At 44.2% G+C, this 17540-nt stretch overlaps 6 protein-coding genes across 6 annotated transcripts; 5 read left to right on the top strand and 1 right to left on the bottom strand.

The window, feature by feature from the left end:
• Nucleotides 1-69: 69 nt before the first annotated feature.
• CYBJADRAFT_169831 (nitrite reductase) lies at nucleotides 70-3993 on the top strand. Its single transcript, XM_020215948.1, has one exon. The coding sequence runs from the start codon at nucleotides 395-397 to the stop codon at nucleotides 3626-3628; it is 3234 nt and encodes a 1077-aa protein (XP_020067915.1). The 5' UTR covers nucleotides 70-394; the 3' UTR covers nucleotides 3629-3993.
• A 228-nt stretch (nucleotides 3994-4221) lies between these two features.
• On the top strand, nucleotides 4222-5943 carry CYBJADRAFT_169830 (phosphoglycerate mutase-like protein). The gene has a single exon (XM_020215947.1). The coding sequence runs from the start codon at nucleotides 4345-4347 to the stop codon at nucleotides 5878-5880; it is 1536 nt and encodes a 511-aa protein (XP_020067914.1). The 5' UTR covers nucleotides 4222-4344; the 3' UTR covers nucleotides 5881-5943.
• Nucleotides 5944-7994: 2051 nt separating this feature from the next.
• Nucleotides 7995-9503, top strand: CYBJADRAFT_175611 (pristinamycin synthase-like protein; the record flags this gene model as incomplete). The annotated part of the gene is made up of 1 exon (XM_020216722.1): nucleotides 7995-9503. One exon carries the CDS (start codon nucleotides 7995-7997, stop codon nucleotides 9501-9503), a length of 1509 nt encoding a protein of 502 aa, XP_020067913.1.
• Nucleotides 9504-9546: 43 nt separating this feature from the next.
• On the bottom strand, nucleotides 9547-10799 carry CYBJADRAFT_178824 (SDR family oxidoreductase; the record flags this gene model as incomplete). The annotated part of the gene is made up of 2 exons (XM_020216959.1): nucleotides 9547-10577; nucleotides 10784-10799. 2 exons carry the CDS (start codon nucleotides 10797-10799, stop codon nucleotides 9547-9549), a joined length of 1047 nt encoding a protein of 348 aa, XP_020067912.1.
• A 378-nt stretch (nucleotides 10800-11177) lies between these two features.
• CYBJADRAFT_169826 (PLP-dependent transferase) lies at nucleotides 11178-12826 on the top strand. Its single transcript, XM_020215946.1, has one exon. The coding sequence runs from the start codon at nucleotides 11383-11385 to the stop codon at nucleotides 12775-12777; it is 1395 nt and encodes a 464-aa protein (XP_020067911.1). The 5' UTR covers nucleotides 11178-11382; the 3' UTR covers nucleotides 12778-12826.
• A 189-nt stretch (nucleotides 12827-13015) lies between these two features.
• On the top strand, nucleotides 13016-16944 carry CYBJADRAFT_169825 (heavy metal translocating P-type ATPase). The gene has a single exon (XM_020215945.1). The coding sequence runs from the start codon at nucleotides 13079-13081 to the stop codon at nucleotides 16586-16588; it is 3510 nt and encodes a 1169-aa protein (XP_020067910.1). The 5' UTR covers nucleotides 13016-13078; the 3' UTR covers nucleotides 16589-16944.
• Nucleotides 16945-17540: the final 596 nt, after the last annotated feature.

Genomic DNA, 17540 nt, shown 5'->3' with positions numbered 1-17540 from the left:
ACAACCTCCAGGCGGAGAATATTTGATTCAAGCACAATACATCGCAAAGGAACCAACCATGGACCTCAAGCGATGGCCTTATCTCAACCTCAGTTGGTGCCTCCGTATGGCTGTATATTTCATGTTGGACCCATCTCGTCCGTGCTTTGAGAGGCGGATAATGTTTTTTCTTTTTTTTTTGTTGTTGTGTTGGTTGTCTGGTATTGTTTCTGCTGAGCTGACACTTTGAAGGTTCCTGATTGGATATGGACTCATTATCCAATAACCTCTTCATGTGCTGATACACAAGGGCTACTGAAAAAAAGTTCTTCTTTTCTTCATTTATTTCATCATTTTTTTGTCTTCTCTCATTCACATCATTCTACAATCCGAATTCGAAGACAAACGAACTACGATGAAGGTCGATGAGCAAAGAGGTGGGATACCTCCACTTCCTAAGTCGATGGAATCGCTAAGTGTCTCAAAGCATGTTGTTATTGTTGGTTTGGGAATGGTTGGCTTTGCATTTTTGGAAAAAATGCTAGGTGATGATACTGCAAATGAGTACCATTACACTATTATCGGTGAGGAGCCTTACCTTGCCTACAACAGAGTCGGTCTTACCGAGTACTTTGAACACAGAAACTTTGACAACTTGTTACTCTCACCAAAGACGTTTTACGACTCACGTAACAGGGATCAATGGGACTTCAAGATTGATGAGAGCGTTGTAAAGATTGACAGGGAAGCAAAGCGTCTGTCTACTTCTAAGGGAAACAAGTACAGTTATGATATCTTGGTTCTTGCAACAGGCTCATCTGGTCTTCTACCAACGCATATGCTCCCAGACCCTGTCAACGGTGGTTCCAAGGATGATTTCAAGAACTATAGAGATATGGGCTGCTTCGTATACAGAACAATTGAAGATCTGAACTCCATGTTGAGCTTTAGCGAAACCATCACCACAAGCACAAAGAGAGCGATTGTTGTTGGTGGTGGTCTCCTTGGTCTAGAAGCTGGTAAGGCTCTTTTGGATATGGAAACTTTTGATAATGTCACTGTTGTCCACAGATCTAAATGGTTGCTGTCACAGCAGATGGATGAAAAGGGTGGGCTCTTACTGACGGAGAAAGTTCGTGATCTCGGTGTCACTGCGAGAACTGGAACTACCGTCGACGAGCTCATCTTTGGCGACGATGGCAAGATGAAAGCAGTTAGATACAATACTGGAGAAATTGAAGAATGCCAACTGCTTTGCTACACCATTGGTATCAAGCCAAGAGACGAAGTTGCTAGTGAAGCTGGGCTTGTTTGTTCCAAAAGAGGAGGTATAGCTATTGATAACTTCATGGCTACATCTGATCCAAACATCTACGCTATTGGTGAGTGTGCCTCATGGAATGACAAGACGTTTGGTCTCATAGCACCAGGAGTCACAATGGCGGATATTCTGTGCTTCAACTTGATCCAGGCCAAATTCCACTCACCAAAGGAATTCTCTGAGCCGGATGTTGGTACCAGACTTAAGCTCATGGGAGTTGACGTTGCGTCATTTGGTGATTACTTCGCTGATAGAAACGGTCCAAAGTGGGTTCCAAGGGGCTATGAGCTTAAAGTGAAGTCACTTGTCTATGAGAACCCAATTGAGAGTGTTTACACTAAGCTCATCTTCACCTCTGATGGTAAGTATTTGCTTGGTGGTGTGTTAGTTGGTAACACATCACAGTTCACCAAGTACACCTCTATTGTGAAACAGCGTAAACCGTTGACTATGCCAGCATCAGAATTCATCTTAGGTAAGACCAGTGACGATGAGGATGCCTCCTTGCTCTCCGACGATACACAGGTCTGTTCATGTCAGAACGTGACTAAGGGTACATTGGTGGCAAAGATTCGTGATGGTACATGTACTTCTTTGGGTGAGCTTAAGTCTGTTACGAAAGCTGGTACATCTTGTGGTGGGTGTGAACCAACAATGAAGGCTATCTTTGAAGCTGAGATGAAGAAGATGGGAAAGCAGTTGTCCAACGCACTGTGTATCCATTTCAAGGAATCAAGAGCAGATTTGTTCTCTATCATCATGGTGAAGCAATACAAAAAGTTCAGTGAGGTTATGGAACACCACGGTCTGATTCCAGGCGCCGCTGGTTGTGAGATTTGCAAGCCATGTATTGCATCTATTCTCAGTACTCTTCAAGGCCGTCACATCTTGGAGAATGATTTCCATGGCCTGCAAGAGACTAACGATAAGTTTTTGGGAAACATTCAAAGAAACGGAACGTATTCTGTTGTTCCTAGAATGTCTGCCGGTGAGGTCACCCCTGAGAAGCTAATAGCTATAGGTGAGATTGCTAAGAAGTACGACTTGTATACCAAGATCACCGGTGGTCAAAGAGTTGATCTTTTTGGAGCTTTGAAGCAAGATTTACCAAAGATCTGGGAGGAATTATACCAAAATGGCTTTGAATCTGGTCAAGCATATGGTAAGACTTTGAGAAATGTCAAGTCATGTGTTGGATCCACATGGTGTCGTTACGGTATTGGCGATTCTGTTGGACTGGCTATCAGATTGGAGGAACGTTACAAGGGAATCAGATCGCCACACAAGATGAAAGGTGGTGTTTCTGGATGTGTCAGAGACTGTGCAGAGATGCATGCGAAGGACTTTGGTTTATGTGCAGTCCAAAATGGATTCAACGTATATGTTGGTGGAAACGGTGGTATGAAGCCAGCCCACGCGCAACTTCTCAAAACTGATGTCCCACCATCTGAAGTTATTCCCTTGCTGGATAGATATCTGATGTTTTACTTCAGAACTGCTGATAAGCTTCAGAGAACTGCGAGATGGTTGGAAAACCTTGAAGGTGGTATTGAATATGTTAGAGACGTTGTTGTGCATGATAAGTTGGGTATCTGTAAAGATCTTGAAGATCAAATGAATGAACTTGTTGGTCATTACTTTGACGAATGGGCTGCCTCTGTGACAGACAGAAAGCAGGAAGATGATAAGATCTTTGCGCAGTTTGCCAACACAGATGCATCACAAGAAACTGTTGATATCATCAGAGAAAGAGGCCAAAGGCGTCCAGCTGATTGGCCTGTTGATGATCAAGTTAAGAGAGAGGATTTCAAGAATGTCAAGTGGTCATCTCTATCATGGCGTAAGGTGTGCAAATCCACAGATCTTCCAGAGAAGGACGCTGGATCTTCCACCACTGTTTTGATATCTGATACACAGCTTGCTATCTTCAGACTAAAGGAAAAACTGTATGCCTGTCAGAATATGTGTGGACATAAGCGTGCGTTTGTCCTATCACAGGGTATTTTGGCAACAGATGAGAACAACGAGGTGTACGTTTCCTGTCCTCTTCATAAGAAGAACTATATCGTTGACGACAAATCTGAGCACACGGGCTCTTGTAAGAACGACGCTGCGCAGTCTGTGGCCACCTTTGAAATCAAGGAAGAAGATGGCGATATTTATTTGAAGCTTCCGCCAGAGTCAGAGCTTGATGAAGTCCTCGGCACTTCCAGATGGAAAGTGAAAAGCAGTGAATCCACCAGTCATTTTAAGGAGATTGACGACAAATTCAAATTCACAGTTCCTGTCAGGGCCGTTCCAGCTACTGGAAATGAACTCGACTGGTAGATATGCATATTACTATAAAGCTTTAAATTATTCTGTTGTTTTATCCTGTGTAGCAAGCAATTCAACCTTTTGGTCTGCTTCAAGTCCTGACTGCTAAATCGAACTTAGACGTGTTAGTGAAACTAGCCATTGGAGGACACGGGAACCACTCGGTGAAATGTATTTGCAAGAGCTGATGGCTGTCACCGTGCTCATCACATAACACTGAATTGAATGGCCTAGATAGCTGTTCCAATAACAAAAGCAGTGTGCATAGTGTCTTGAGCAACAGCTTTGCGTAAGAGATCTTGCAGTGACTGAGACGCACATGCATCTACGACGGTGAGCCCATCCTCAATTTGTTTATTCCAAGCAGCAGTACCACCACAGTCATCGCAATGGCACCACTTGAGCGTATCGTGAGGACAAACTCCTAATGAATCACCTCCACAGACCGTAATTAAGTACAAGTTCTTGTCTTACTGTGAGGACGAAAAGAGCCCTAACACCGGCGCTTCCATCATTTTCCGCTTTGAAAAAGCAAAAAAAAAGTTATCAGCGGAGATTATTTTTTACCCTGAAACGGTGAAGAGATACACTCTGCGTATAACGTAGGAGACCAAATTTACGGCGGTGATGCGAGATGTATAAAAACTTTTGATATCCCCCTTACGCACCTCAAGCTCTTCACATATTGTGATAATTAGCAGATTGTCTTTGCTACAATATAACCTAAGATGCTTCTTTCTTACAGTACACTGTTACCAGTGTTGATGGCGTATGCCCAACTCGCCAAGGCAGAGGATTATGAGATTGTCGGTTCCTTTATCTTTGGACGTCACAACGACAGAGAAGCCAAACCAGCTACTGTTTTGACGCCAATTGGTGCTACAAACCAGTACATCACGGGTCAATTCTACCGTGAGCGTTACTTCGGTATTAATTCCGATGGCGAACGTAACGACACCTCCTCGACGTTGATCAAAGGCTTGAACGATGAGGGCCTGTTTGTCGATGGCCAGCTATACGCCGAAGCGATCTCCAGTAACGTCATCTTGTTCTCCCACTATGCCTTTTTGCAAGGTTTATACCCACCAACCAATCTCGTGAAGGCAGATTACGTTGATGAGGTGATGGCAGAATTGGCCAACGGTACCGTTGTCGAGAACCCACTGGACGGGTACCAATACGTCAAGTCCAACATTCAAGAGAACGCCACTGACGCTTACATCCACATCAAGGGTGATGTGAACTGTCCATCTTTGACCAGTGCCACCAAGAAAACCATGAAGAGCGAGCTCTGGTCCACCTATTCTAACGAATCCGCAGAGTTCTTGCAATCCTTGTATGAGTACGACTTCATCAAGGAGACTTTCAGCGAGAGTGAGTTGACATTCACAAACTCAATGAACATATACGACGAGCTCAACGTTAACACTATCCACAATGCCACCGTCGCTAAGGAGATCAGTGAAGATGTCGTTCGTCAGGTTAAAGTGTGGTCTGACTTGTACCAGTGGACTTTGAGTGACAAGACCATCAACACTAACCTAACCATCGGCGCACAGTCTCTTTTGGGCAACATGGTGACAAGATTGAACACAACAAAGGTGAAGGGAACCCCATTTTTGACGTACTACACTGGATCTTTCAACACTATGTTCCAATTGGCTAGCATCTTGGACTTGGATCAACAAGATGAGAGATTCAAGACCATGCCAGACTATGGATGTACCTATGTTTTCGAATTGCTCTCTGATTCAAATGAAGACATTTTTGTTAGATTCTCTTTCCAAAATGGTACATCCGAGTTAGGACAGGAACCAACAAGCTATGCGCTGTTCAACTCCACCGACGAAATCATGCCTTGGGACGACTTTGTAACTAACGCAAAGAACGCTGGAATCTCTGGTGTTTCCACTTGGTGTGATGTATGTGGCTATAACGATGGCTCTGATACGGCCATGCTTGATATGTGTGTTCCGTACAGCAATTTGTACGAATCTGCAAAGCAATTGGAGGCTGAAGGTGTTAATCTCAGCTCTATTGACATCGACTCCGATGATCAGGATTCAGGTTCCAACTTGACCCTCGCTGATGCCGGTGGTATTGGTGCTGGTGTCACCATTGGTGTGTTCATCATCTTGGGTGCTGCTTTCTTCTTGTTCAAGAAGGTCAGATCTCGTAAGCAAACAAGTCCTGTCTTGCCACTTGCAAAGGAGGATGCTGATCACACGCATTCTGAAAGTTCTACAGTCAAGAGTACTGCCTGATACTTTGGTTCAATCCGATTTTTATAAACGCTAATAAATTATATTTACTCTGTCTTGAACGTGGTGTGCTGATTTGCGCTGTGCTACTCTGTAGTATCGAGATGTTTATACGTTAACATTGTGATTTGTGAATATCATAAATGCCAAAGACATAGTATGTGTGTTATGGGCTGTAAGGTGTGTGCTGCTTTAATATGGAACGCTTTGGAGGCTCGGTTTGTTAGGTATATGAACCGCTTTTAGAAGCATCCACTCCATCTTAATGTAATGTAACACCGGAAGAGACTCAGAACTAGGCACACAGCTCACACAGAGAGTATGTTTCTTACTACTCTGAGTCTTCGTTGTTCGCAGTGTACCACGTCTTCTAACCACAGCTAGTAATAGTACAACAATCCATATTGAAATTGGCGAAATAATGAATGTGAATGAATTAAAGGAAATTAGCGTATCGTGTGCCATATAGCAACAGGGAGTTATGTTGGCCGTCGTGGTGGCCTGTCATTGACCACTCCTAAGTGCCATTAATCATTTCTTCAGCTGTTGTATGCTCTTCAGGTTCAGCTTATAATCTCATTCAATATTAACGTCACAATATATTACACAGACAACTGTTGTTTGGTATATTCCTCTCCACGTGGTGTGCTGTTGGAACATTTACTAGAAATATGAATAATGACAATATGATATAAAAATATAAACTGAGAAAATTGGCTCTTAGAATCTCAGAAAAAGGAAGATACGGTGGTTCAAAGAGTTCCTCTAAAACCATTCTAGAAAATACCCGATATTTAATTCAAACTTCAACATGAAAGCAGAATATCACAGTTGCAACGAGGGTGAAAGGGGCCCGATTTTAGTGCTTGTCCCTGCATAAGACAGCTTCCTAGGAGCACACTTGACAATGCATGATTGGTCCAATTCTGGTGCCATGTGCTGGAAATATGTACGCCTGTATCTTCGTGAATTCTTCAATAAACTAGCAACAGCCATAGACTGGTTCTCCAATACAAAACAAATTCAGGCAGCTTTGTATATGGTGGGAATCAACATGAGATCTAGGCAATTGCTTGCCTTAATGGTGACGTAGCTCCACAAGGTATCGTGGGCACCTCAGCTACGATTGGTGATCTTAGCAATTACATTTTTGGGCCACACCTCTGTTACATGTGTAAAATGAACGTAACCACCTTTGTCAACCTCTTTTTGGGGGATAATGTGGGGATATTGTTGTATGGGTTCCCCCTGGTATGTTTGGTGCTGTTAAAAGCCTCATCGCCGGGTGTGGTTTGTATGAGTGCAGCATCGTATATTTCTAAACAATTTAGCCAGGCTTGGCTAGTACACCAATAAAAGTCAATCACTTCTACATGGGGAGGTTTACGTTGGCTAGTGGATTGTAAAAGTGAAAAGTTCTCGGCCAGCTTGTAGCACTTCTACTCACACAACGGTGGTTCCCGGTTAGACAGTTCCCAGATTGTGCACACAGCTCTTGAATATTATCCTTCATAATCGGTTGAGCCAACTCCTACTTGCATCAATCTATAAAACCTCTCATGTCTGGACCCATGGATCTCCATCACGAGTGTTTTACCACATTCATGTAAGCATCTGTCTCGGGCGTCCATACTAATACGTACCACTACGTGGTGACTTTTCACACAGCTCAACTCATTCAACAGGATACACAATCACATGATCTTTTTCCCGCATTGCAATACCGATTTGTAAGCACTTGATGGGTGTCTCCGGTAAATAATTTAACCCTCGCAATAGTTGGAATGTACACCCACACCCACACAGTGCGCTGGACCACAGTTTCGTGTTGATGGCACGCGCACGCAATCCCGATCAACATCGCCACAGTTACTCATTTTGGTATAAAGAGCGGTGATTGAGCTGTACACACATGGTGAAATTCAGTGCAAATGGGTGCTTGTACCATGCTGTCGCTGGATATCAGAACGAGATGGCCAAAACTGTGGATCCTATCTGACGAGATCATACGAGATCAAGCGATTGGCAGGGATACTGTAAGTTGGTGGTATAAATAAGCTGGCTCATTACTTGATCTCCCTCTCTCAGTGTACAGTACAACCATCACACCCGCGGCAATGACACAGCACAAGAAGCAGAAAACACACAAGAACAAGCAATTGATCCTCAACTTCTTTGAGGCGCTGACTCCAAACTTGCACTCTCCAGGCCAATGGAGAAACCCAAGAGACCAGTCTAGAGACTACTACAAGGCCGAGTACTGGGTTAAGATTGCGCAGATAGCTGAACGTGGTAAGATCCATGCTTTGTTTATCGGCGATTCCCTAACAATCTATGGTGGTTACAAGTCGGAAGGTCTCGGTGGCGCCTATAACTACGAGGAGGCTGCCAGAACCGGTAACAATTTCCCGAAGAACGACCCTACGGCCTACCTCTCCGCGGTGGCCATCTCCACGAAGAACGTTTCCATGGGTATCACTTGTTCTACAATTACCGAACACCCTTACCATTTCGCAAGAAGAATCGCCACTTTGGATCATATCTCTGGCGGCAGAATTGGTTGGAACGTTGTTACTTCAATGCTGCCATCTGCCGGTAGACAATTGGCTCCTGATAACAAATTGCCAGAGAAGGACCTCAGATATGAAAAGGCTGATGAGTACTTGCAAGTTGTGTACGAGCTTTTGCTCTCATCCTGGAGAGATGATGGTGTTGTCTTTGATAGAGAACGTGGCGTCTTCTCCGATCCGGATTTGATTAGAGAGATCAACTTTGATGGTAAGTTCTACAGGGTTCCAGGTCCGCAAATCACAGAGCCTACCCCTGGAAGATTACCACTGATCATTCAAGCAGGTGCATCTCCAAAGGGTAGACTTCTCGGTGCAAAGCATGCTGAGTTAATCTTCATTCCAGGAGAAGACCGTGTCGAAGCCAGAAACCAAATCATCGAAACCAAGAAGACTGCACAGGAACTCTACGGTAGAAACCCGGAGCACTTGAAGTTCATCACCATAGCAAAGGTTCTTGTGGGCAAGACCCACGAAGAGGCACTTGCAAAGTACGCCGAGGTTGAAAAGTACCACGATTTAGATGGTGCCCTGGTCCATGTTGGAGGCACTGGTCTTGACCTGGCCCTTTATGAGTGGGATGAGGACTTATCTCTCTCTGACGATCCAAGAATCAAACAACTCGTTGCAAGCACACAGAAGAAGAACTTTTACAAGCCAGGTGAGATTGTTACCAGACGTTACATTGCAAAGAACTACTTCCGTGCAAACTTCTTCATCGGTTCTCCACAGGAGGTTGCTGACCAATTGCAGCAATACGTTGATGAGACCGATATTGATGGGTTCAACTTCACCAGTATCCTACACTTCGAGAACTTTGAGGACATTGTCGACCTTTTGATTCCAGAGTTGCAAAAGAGAGGTCTTGCTCAGAAGGAGTATGCTGTGGAAGGGGGTTCCTTCAGAGAACAATTCTACGGAACCAAGGGACACAAGTTTGTTCCAGAAGACCATTACGCCTATGGCCTTAGATGGCAAAAGGGTGAGAAGAAGGCAAGCTTTGAAAAGAGACTTGCTGAGTTGAAGGAGAAACAAAAATCGCTAGTCATCGGTTCATAATTAGTGTTAAAATAAAGCTTTTATTATACCGGATGGACACTTTTTAAAGGGTGCTCTTCAGGTTGCCTTGTTCTAAGAGCTGTTTCACTGTATCAAAGACCGATGTCTCAAGCGGTACGAATTCGTACCCACCCATAATCTCTTTCGTCTTAGAATTGTCAAAGTACGAGGTTGGGATCGACTTTTCACCCTCTGGTTGGCCTTTGGCAATCTTACCGTCAAGTTCAGGGAAATCCTTGTTGATGATGTCCAGAATACCCTGAAGTGTGAATCTCTCCGATGCAACGAACAATCTTTCATTGCTGATTTCTGGTCTAAGAGCGAAGCAATGGGCCTTGGCAACATCACGTACATCAACTGCGCAAAGCGAAGGTTCAGAGAAGAGATGTGTGTCTTTAGGATCGGATTTCAACAATGCTGCAATCAATCCAGATGAGGTATTGATCTTGTCCAAGGATGCATCTTCTTCAAAGTATTGGGGACCAAAGATGTATGGCGGGGTCACAGTGTTGAGTTTGAACTTGACATCGTTGTCCTTAACAAAGTCCCAAGCTGCTTTCTCTGCCAATTTCTTTGAAGCAACATAGGCCATGTTCTCATCCGTAACCTCGTCCCATTGGATAGGATTCCATGTAGATTCCGTGTGGATGAAGCTGGCATCGCCAACTTTATCAAAATTCTGAATAGAAGCCATTGACGATGTCACAACAACTTTAGACACTTGTGGAGCAAGCTTATGAACCGACTTTAGCATGTTCAGCGTACCATTAACAGCTGGAATGAGATAAATATCTTCCAGTGTGCCTTCAAGTCCAAATGAAAATGGCGACGCGGTGTGTAAGACGTAGTCAATATCATCAACTGTTTCAAACACCTTATCAAAAGCACAATCCTTGGAGATATCTGGAACAATGGAATAGGTCAACGATCCATGGGGGTATTTAGCCTTGAATCTCGCCAACAGTTTATCAGCCTGTGCCTGTGATCTGACAGTGCCAACAACCTCGAACCCTTCACTAAGGAGTTCACCAACAATATGTAATGCAACAAATCCAGAAGCTCCAGATACAAGTACTTTAGTCATGATTGAGATGGTATGAACGCGTCATAACTTGGTACTGGTCAAGAGCCGTTTTCCGTCGTTATAAATGAGAAGCTTTTCCCACCATTTGAAGGCATTGATTATACGAGCTGGTCCCAAAGAGGAAATTGTGTAACGCTTAGCTTTACCGCTTAACATCACCAATAATACACTCGCGTTCACACCCACACACAATGACACGCTTTAGCAGCCATAGCTAACTGTGATTGATGAATTCCTCCCTGATCTTTATCTCTGCCTCGGCACATGGCTGTTTAGGCTATTCTACCCGGTGAGACACCTACCAAACATCAACCCACACAACCTCCCCCTCCCAGTGCTCAGCCAATCATGCTGCGAAATGTGTCATACTAAAGCCATCGAACGATGCCGAGACGCTTCGAACAAGTAGTCGCATTAGTCAAGGCCCACTATACGTATACACCTGAGATCTTTACCGAAGAATCCATTTCCCATATACTGTCCGAATGCGGAAGTTAGACGCGTCCGAGACAGGAGAAACACATAGGCACGACAGCATCTGGAGGTCGCTTAATCACAGACTTTATCACCAATCTCTACTGGCTGGTTAACTATCATAGATTTAACACAATCCTAGTGCCATACTTGGTAAAGTGGTATGATTCTTTATCAATGTAGTTAGGAAGGAGAAAAAAAAGGGGAGAGGATAACAGAAAGAAGTTGGAACTTGAGGTATAAAAAGGGCATCCAATGACTCTGTTGAGAGATTCAGCTCAAGAGATGAGGTAAGCCAGTTCATAACTATCACGAACAACAATGACATTCACAGAATCGCGCTTATTACAGGCAACCGTTACCAAGAAAAACCCTTACGTCATTGCAGGAGACGGTATCAAAATCACAGTAAAGGACCCATACACTGGGGAGGTTTCTGAGATGATTGATGGATGCACAGGTGCTGCCGTTGGCTCACTGGGCCATGGTGACCCTGACATCCTTGAGGAGATTGTCAAAGCCTCAAAGGAATGCGTCTACTCGTTCCCATTAGCTATGACAAACGAATATGCTGAAGAGCTTGCTGATTACCTCATTGAACGCTCTCCAAAGGGCGCTTTCAAGGCTGCAATCTTTACTGGTTCCGGGTCTGAGTCCAACGACAACGCGTTGAAAATCATCTACCAGTACCATGTTGAGAGAAACGATGCTAAGAGGGTCAAGTTCATTTCGAGACAGAAATCCTACCACGGCTATACCCTGGGGGCCATGGCCATTTCCGGTTCGAGAACCAGCCCTTTTGAACCCATCTTGCTGAGTGCAAAGCAGACACCAAAAGTTGGAACAGTTTACAGATACCGTGAACAGAGAGATGGTGAAACGGAAGAGCAGTACAAAGACAGGCTCTTGGAGGAGCTGGAGGAGGCCTTTATCGCTGCAGGTCCAGATACTGTTGCGGCCTTCATCACCGAAACTGTTTCAGGTTCTACAGTCGGAACAGAACCCCCATTGCCAGGTTACTTGGAAGGCGCCCGTGCTATCTGCCACAAGTATGGGGCATTGTTCATGCTGGATGAAGTCATGTGTGGGATGTCAAGATGTGGTGCCTTCCACGCTTGGGAGAAGTATTTGCCTCTTGATGATGAATCATCCGGTGCTGTTGGTCCAGATATCCAATCTATCGGAAAGACACTTGGCTCGGGCTTTGTCACCATTGCAGGTGTCTTGATCTCGCCAAAGGTTAGAGACACTATTGCCAATGGATCGAACAGCATCCCAGGTGCGCAGACGTATCATTCACATGCCTTTAACACCAGAATCGCTCTTGCAGTCCAGAAGAAGATTGCCAAATTGGAACTCACTGCTAATATTGAGGAAGTTGGCTCCTACATGGGTCAACTTCTGAAGGAGAAGATCCCAAAGGTTTCCAAATTCTGTGGAGATGTTAGAGGCAGTGGTGGGTTCTGGAGTGTTGAGTTTGTCAAAGACAGAACCACCAAGGAGAAGTTCGCTGTTGAGGATGACTTCGCCCATATAGTTGGCCGCGTTGCCTTCAAGAATGGTCTTTCCATCATGGCACTCTGTGGAGCTGGTGAAGTCGGCGACCATGTTACTCTTTCACCATCGTACATCATCACCAAAGCCGACGCTGAGGCTATCGTGGACTTGCTGGCCAAATCTATTGTTGAAGCTGAGGAATTGTTCTTGAGCCAGTAACATCTCTCGTCTTATAGGTTGTATATAGATACAAGTTGAATCTTATTCTCTATGACTATTGTAACTATATGGATAATCATCAAGCGTTACGCTTAGGTATCGGGGATTGTCGGGCTTATACAGAACAATAATCATTACGTCATCATGAACACTAATTGTTCTTCCACCGGGGAAAATAAAAAAGGCACCCGCAAGGTTTTGGAAAACTCAACCTCGCTTACACCCCCATACCTTACGTCGAGTTGATTATTCTTGAAAGCACGCAACAACAGAGAAAGAAGCAAACAAGACTACAAGTAGAATGCAGCAGCTCACGATAGAGATATCCAACATCCACTGTGAAGACTGTGAACAGGCAATCTTGTCTTGCCTTGGTGATGTCTTCTCCTTTGCTGGCTCACCGTCATCTTCCCTTCCTCCGGTGAAAGTACAGATAACAAACGACCAGGTTGTTACAGTGACTTGTAAGGACAATACAGTGCTTCCAAGGTTGTACAAACCAGTGCTATCAAGAATTGAGCATGCCGGGCTAATAATTGAGGAGTATGAGCTATATGACATGGCCACAGATGTCTCATTGGTGCATCACAGACGAAGTGCATGGTCTTCTCCATGGAGCCTATTCTTTGGTGAAAGGCAAAGAGTAAGGGTACACAACCAGCACTGCTCTAAATGCCGCAATCAGGACCAAGAGGCGTCCTCTTCAACATCGACAACAGTGGCTGAAGGCACAGAATATAGAGCTGTATTTGCCCTTGCTGGCATGACGTGCGCTTCGTGTGCCAACACTGTTACGAATTCAATTCAAGAGGTTCTCAGGAAGTATCTTCACAACGGCACTGATCCAATATGTTCTGTTGACCTTATCAAAAGCTCAGCAGTAGCCATTATCCCAAATAAACAAGTTGCCAATATCATTATTCAGGAAGTAAAGGAAGCTGGTTATTCTGCTACCCTTGTTGAAGTCCTTCCAGTTGAAAGAGAAACCAGGTTCCGCGTGCAGGCTGCAATTGGTGGTATGACGTGTGCATCTTGCGCATCGTCTATCTCAACTGCGGTTCAAAGTTTACCGTTTTTAGAGGAACATTCAATCTCGGTGGTTTCCAAGTCTGGTGTCTTTATCCTTGATTCTGACGATCAAGACACAATTTCAAAGCTGAAGTCTGCTATTGAAGACTGTGGGTTCGACTTTGAAGTCATTGACATATCAGAGATAAGTCATGCTAGCACAAAGAAGTTGACAAGAACTGTGAACCTAAAGATCAAAGGCATGTACTGTGAGCACTGTCCTGATGCCATTACAGAAATTCTCAAACACATCGGTGACTCCGTTGTTATAGAAGACCCTATAACACTGGAGCACCCATTTGTCAAGCTCACATACATCCCATCACCACCGAGCCTAACAATAAGATCTGTGCTGCAAAAGATCAGAGACAAGAACTTTGAGGTGGAGATTGTGCAGGATGTCACTCTTGATGAGCATCTACGTCGTATGGCCAAGGCAGAAACTGCAAAGATTTCAAGTAGATTGGTCCTCACCAGCATTGTTTCGATCCCGACTCTTGTTTTTGGAATGATTGGTATGTCTCTTCCACATAACAACAAGTTCAGAATGTGGTTAGATGAGCCACTCTTCGTTGGAAACGTCTCCAGAATGGACTGGATATTGTTTATATTGGCAACACCTGTGTACTTTTTCGCAGATGACATTTTCCACAAGAAAGCAATCACTGAGATCTCAGCACTGTGGAAGCACAATGTGTCCTGGAAGAGAAGGTTCTTTAGATTTGGGAGCATGAACTTGCTGATGTCATTGGGAACCACCGTGTCTTACGTGGCCAGTATAGTTCTACTATGGATAACTGCACGTCAAGTTCCTTCGGAGCATGGCCATGGCTCTAGTGCTAGTTATTTTGACTCTGTGGTGTTCTTGACATTCTTCCTCCTCATTGGACGTTTATTGGAGTCCTACTCAAAGACTAAAACTGCTCAGGCAATAACGGATTTGGGAACTCTGAAACCAAGCACTGCTATTCTCCTTACAAGGGCAAAGGATGGTACGTATGATAACGACCAAGTTGTACCAATAAATCTCTTAGAAGTTGGCGATTTCATTCGCATTGTTCCTGGTGGGTCACCTCCGGTGGATTGTATCGTCGCTCAGGGAGAAGCTCAGTTCGACGAGAGCGCATTGACAGGTGAATCCATCCCAGTTTTACACACATCTGGAGAACAAATCTTTGCAGGTACTGTGAGCAGAGGGCCTCATGCGATTATCGCTAAGCTGAGTGCTTTGGAGGGCACATCGCTACTGGACAACATCGTCAACACGGTAAGAGATGGTCAAATGAACAAGGCTCCGATTGAAAAGTCTGCAGACGTTCTAACCAGCTACTTTGTTCCTCTGATCACGTTTCTTGCGATTTTGACCTGGATTGTTTGGTTTTCCCTCGGTTATTTTGGTTTCATTCCTGAGAGTTATAGAGATAACGAAGTTGGTGGATGGGCTGCGTGGTCTCTTGAATTTGCCATTGCTGTGTTTGTCATCGCATGTCCATGTGGAATCGGTCTTGCTGCACCAACAGCATTATTTGTGGGTGGTGGCTTAGCAGCACAGAATGGTATACTAGCTCGAGGTGGTGGTATGGCTTTCCAGCAGGGCTCCAAAGTTAACGTGGTTTGTTTTGACAAAACAGGTACTCTTACTGTTGGTGGTGAACCAAGAATCACAAACTTTGCGCTTCATCATGATAAGTCCATCAGAACGTTTGCTCTCCAGGTTTCCAGGGATCTTGAAGTTAATTCGAGTCATCCATTGGCGAAGGCTGTTAAATCATTTGTTGATCACACTTCTAACAGGCTGGGAGTCCAGCTCTCGCAGGTGAAAGTTCCTGAGATCCATGAAATTGCAGGAAAAGGTCTTGCAGGTGAAGTCCATCTCGATTCGGCTGAACCACAGGATAGTCTGTGGAACCAGTATAAGCCAACAGCGGTGCTGCTTGGTAATGAGAGACTAATGGAAGAAAATGATGTAACCTTGTCTTCCAAGCAACAGAGGCTATTGAATGATTGGAAAGCACAGGGAAAGAGCATCGTCATTATTGCACTTCAATGTCAGAGCTTCTTCAAAACAGATGCATATGTCCCTGTTCTCCTTCTTGCTTGTCGTGATGAAATCCGCCCAGAAGCGAAGAGCGTTATTGAAGAGTTGAAGAAGAGTGGTATTCAGGTATGGATGATATCGGGTGATAATACCACTACGGCAACGACTATTGCCAAAGAAGTTGGTATCGACAATGTCATTGCAGAAGTTCTTCCAGAGGAGAAGGCGACAAGAATTAAGTGGATTCGAGAGACCAACCTGATAAACAATAAGCCACCTGTGATTGCTATGGTTGGTGATGGAATCAACGATGCACCGGCATTATCCACAGCCGACGTTGGTATTGCACTAGCATCAGGTTCTGATCTGGCTCTAACTTCTTCAGACTTTGTATTGTTGTCTCCTTCTCATCCTCTTGTAACTTTACTGACTCTTCTCAAGTTGAGCAAAAAGGTTTTCCTCAGAGTTTACTTCAATTTTGGTTGGGCCATCTGTTACAATGCCATTGGAATTCCTATTGCGGCTGGTATATTTTACCCGATCAACCACGCTAGACTGTCACCTGTGTGGGCTAGTGCTGCTATGGCACTAAGTTCTATTAGTGTTGTCTTGAGCAGTTTAGCACTTAAATGGTTTAAAAGACCCCAAGTTGTGCTCGGCTTAGAGAAGCTGGGAGACTTGGAAGCTGTTGAGCAAGATTTATAGAGTTTTCATTAAATCCATACAGTGTATGTTGCATAATTGAATAGAAGTCCTTGTCGCATAGATTGATGGTATTAATTATCCCAGTAAGATTGGTTTGTTGATGAATGCATATGAGAAACTTACCCTGGATATGCTATCGCTTGACTATGTTGGAAGCGGAACTGAAACATGTGTACCAAGTCACTTTGATCAGCGTGGAAAAGGTACTTACGCTGGACAGACTTCTTTGAAGTTTAATTTAGCAGTAGCCTCTATGTTTCCAAAGGCTCGATTCAATGGTTGTGGAGACTCAATTTCTTGAATGGTTTATGATTGTTGCTACTTTGCCCATATCATTATTGTTTTTTGATGTCACCTTTAGACGGAGATTCATTATCCGAACTGGAGTGAATAACACATGATAATCACCATGGTATGATTCAGAGATACCGAATTAGAAGAGCTACTATAGTGGATGGTCCAAGACTTTGCTGGGATGTTTGGATACAGCTATCTCTTCTTGTTACTTTATTGTAAACTTTGAGATGACCAAATCAATTGATCCCCACTCACTCTGTTTTCCAAATGCTTTGCGTCGAGTCACACAATATACTGTACCCTTTCTGTACTGTGAAGTGTATGTCTTGATAGATTTAGGCTTGGGATATGTCTTGAGAAGTATGAATTGACCTTTGTTGTTACTCATTGGACCTTTTGTAGCTGAAATCATTCAGCCTTGACCACCTCCTGCTGATTCTACAAGCTACAAACAGGTATATAACTAATTATCTATGATAGAGAGCTATACTTCTTGTACTTTAAATCCACTCTCTATGGATCAAAGCGGTTGCCATTGAACGTTGGGGAAGTAGTTGTCATTGATGCGTTGCTATGGTTTCACATTTGCTGACTGCGACCATCCGAACATCAAAATTGAGCGGGGTTGAGAAAAAACATCAACAAAGCGAAGGGG

The sequence above is a fragment of the Cyberlindnera jadinii genome, assembly GCF_001661405.1.
Source record: "Cyberlindnera jadinii NRRL Y-1542 unplaced genomic scaffold CYBJAscaffold_24, whole genome shotgun sequence".
NCBI classification, from domain to species: Eukaryota; Fungi; Ascomycota; class Saccharomycetes; order Phaffomycetales; family Wickerhamomycetaceae; genus Williopsis; species Williopsis jadinii.
This window is presented reverse-complemented; position numbering and strand designations above follow the sequence as displayed.

Bases quoted from the DNA above. Each gene is read 5' to 3' on its own strand.
- CYBJADRAFT_169825 (XM_020215945.1), top strand. From the start codon at position 13,079: ATGCAGCAGCTCACGATAGAGATATCCAACATCCACTGTGAAGACTGT.
- CYBJADRAFT_169831 (XM_020215948.1), top strand. From the start codon at position 395: ATGAAGGTCGATGAGCAAAGAGGTGGGATACCTCCACTTCCTAAGTCG.
- CYBJADRAFT_169826 (XM_020215946.1), top strand. From the start codon at position 11,383: ATGACATTCACAGAATCGCGCTTATTACAGGCAACCGTTACCAAGAAA.
- CYBJADRAFT_169830 (XM_020215947.1), top strand. From the start codon at position 4,345: ATGCTTCTTTCTTACAGTACACTGTTACCAGTGTTGATGGCGTATGCC.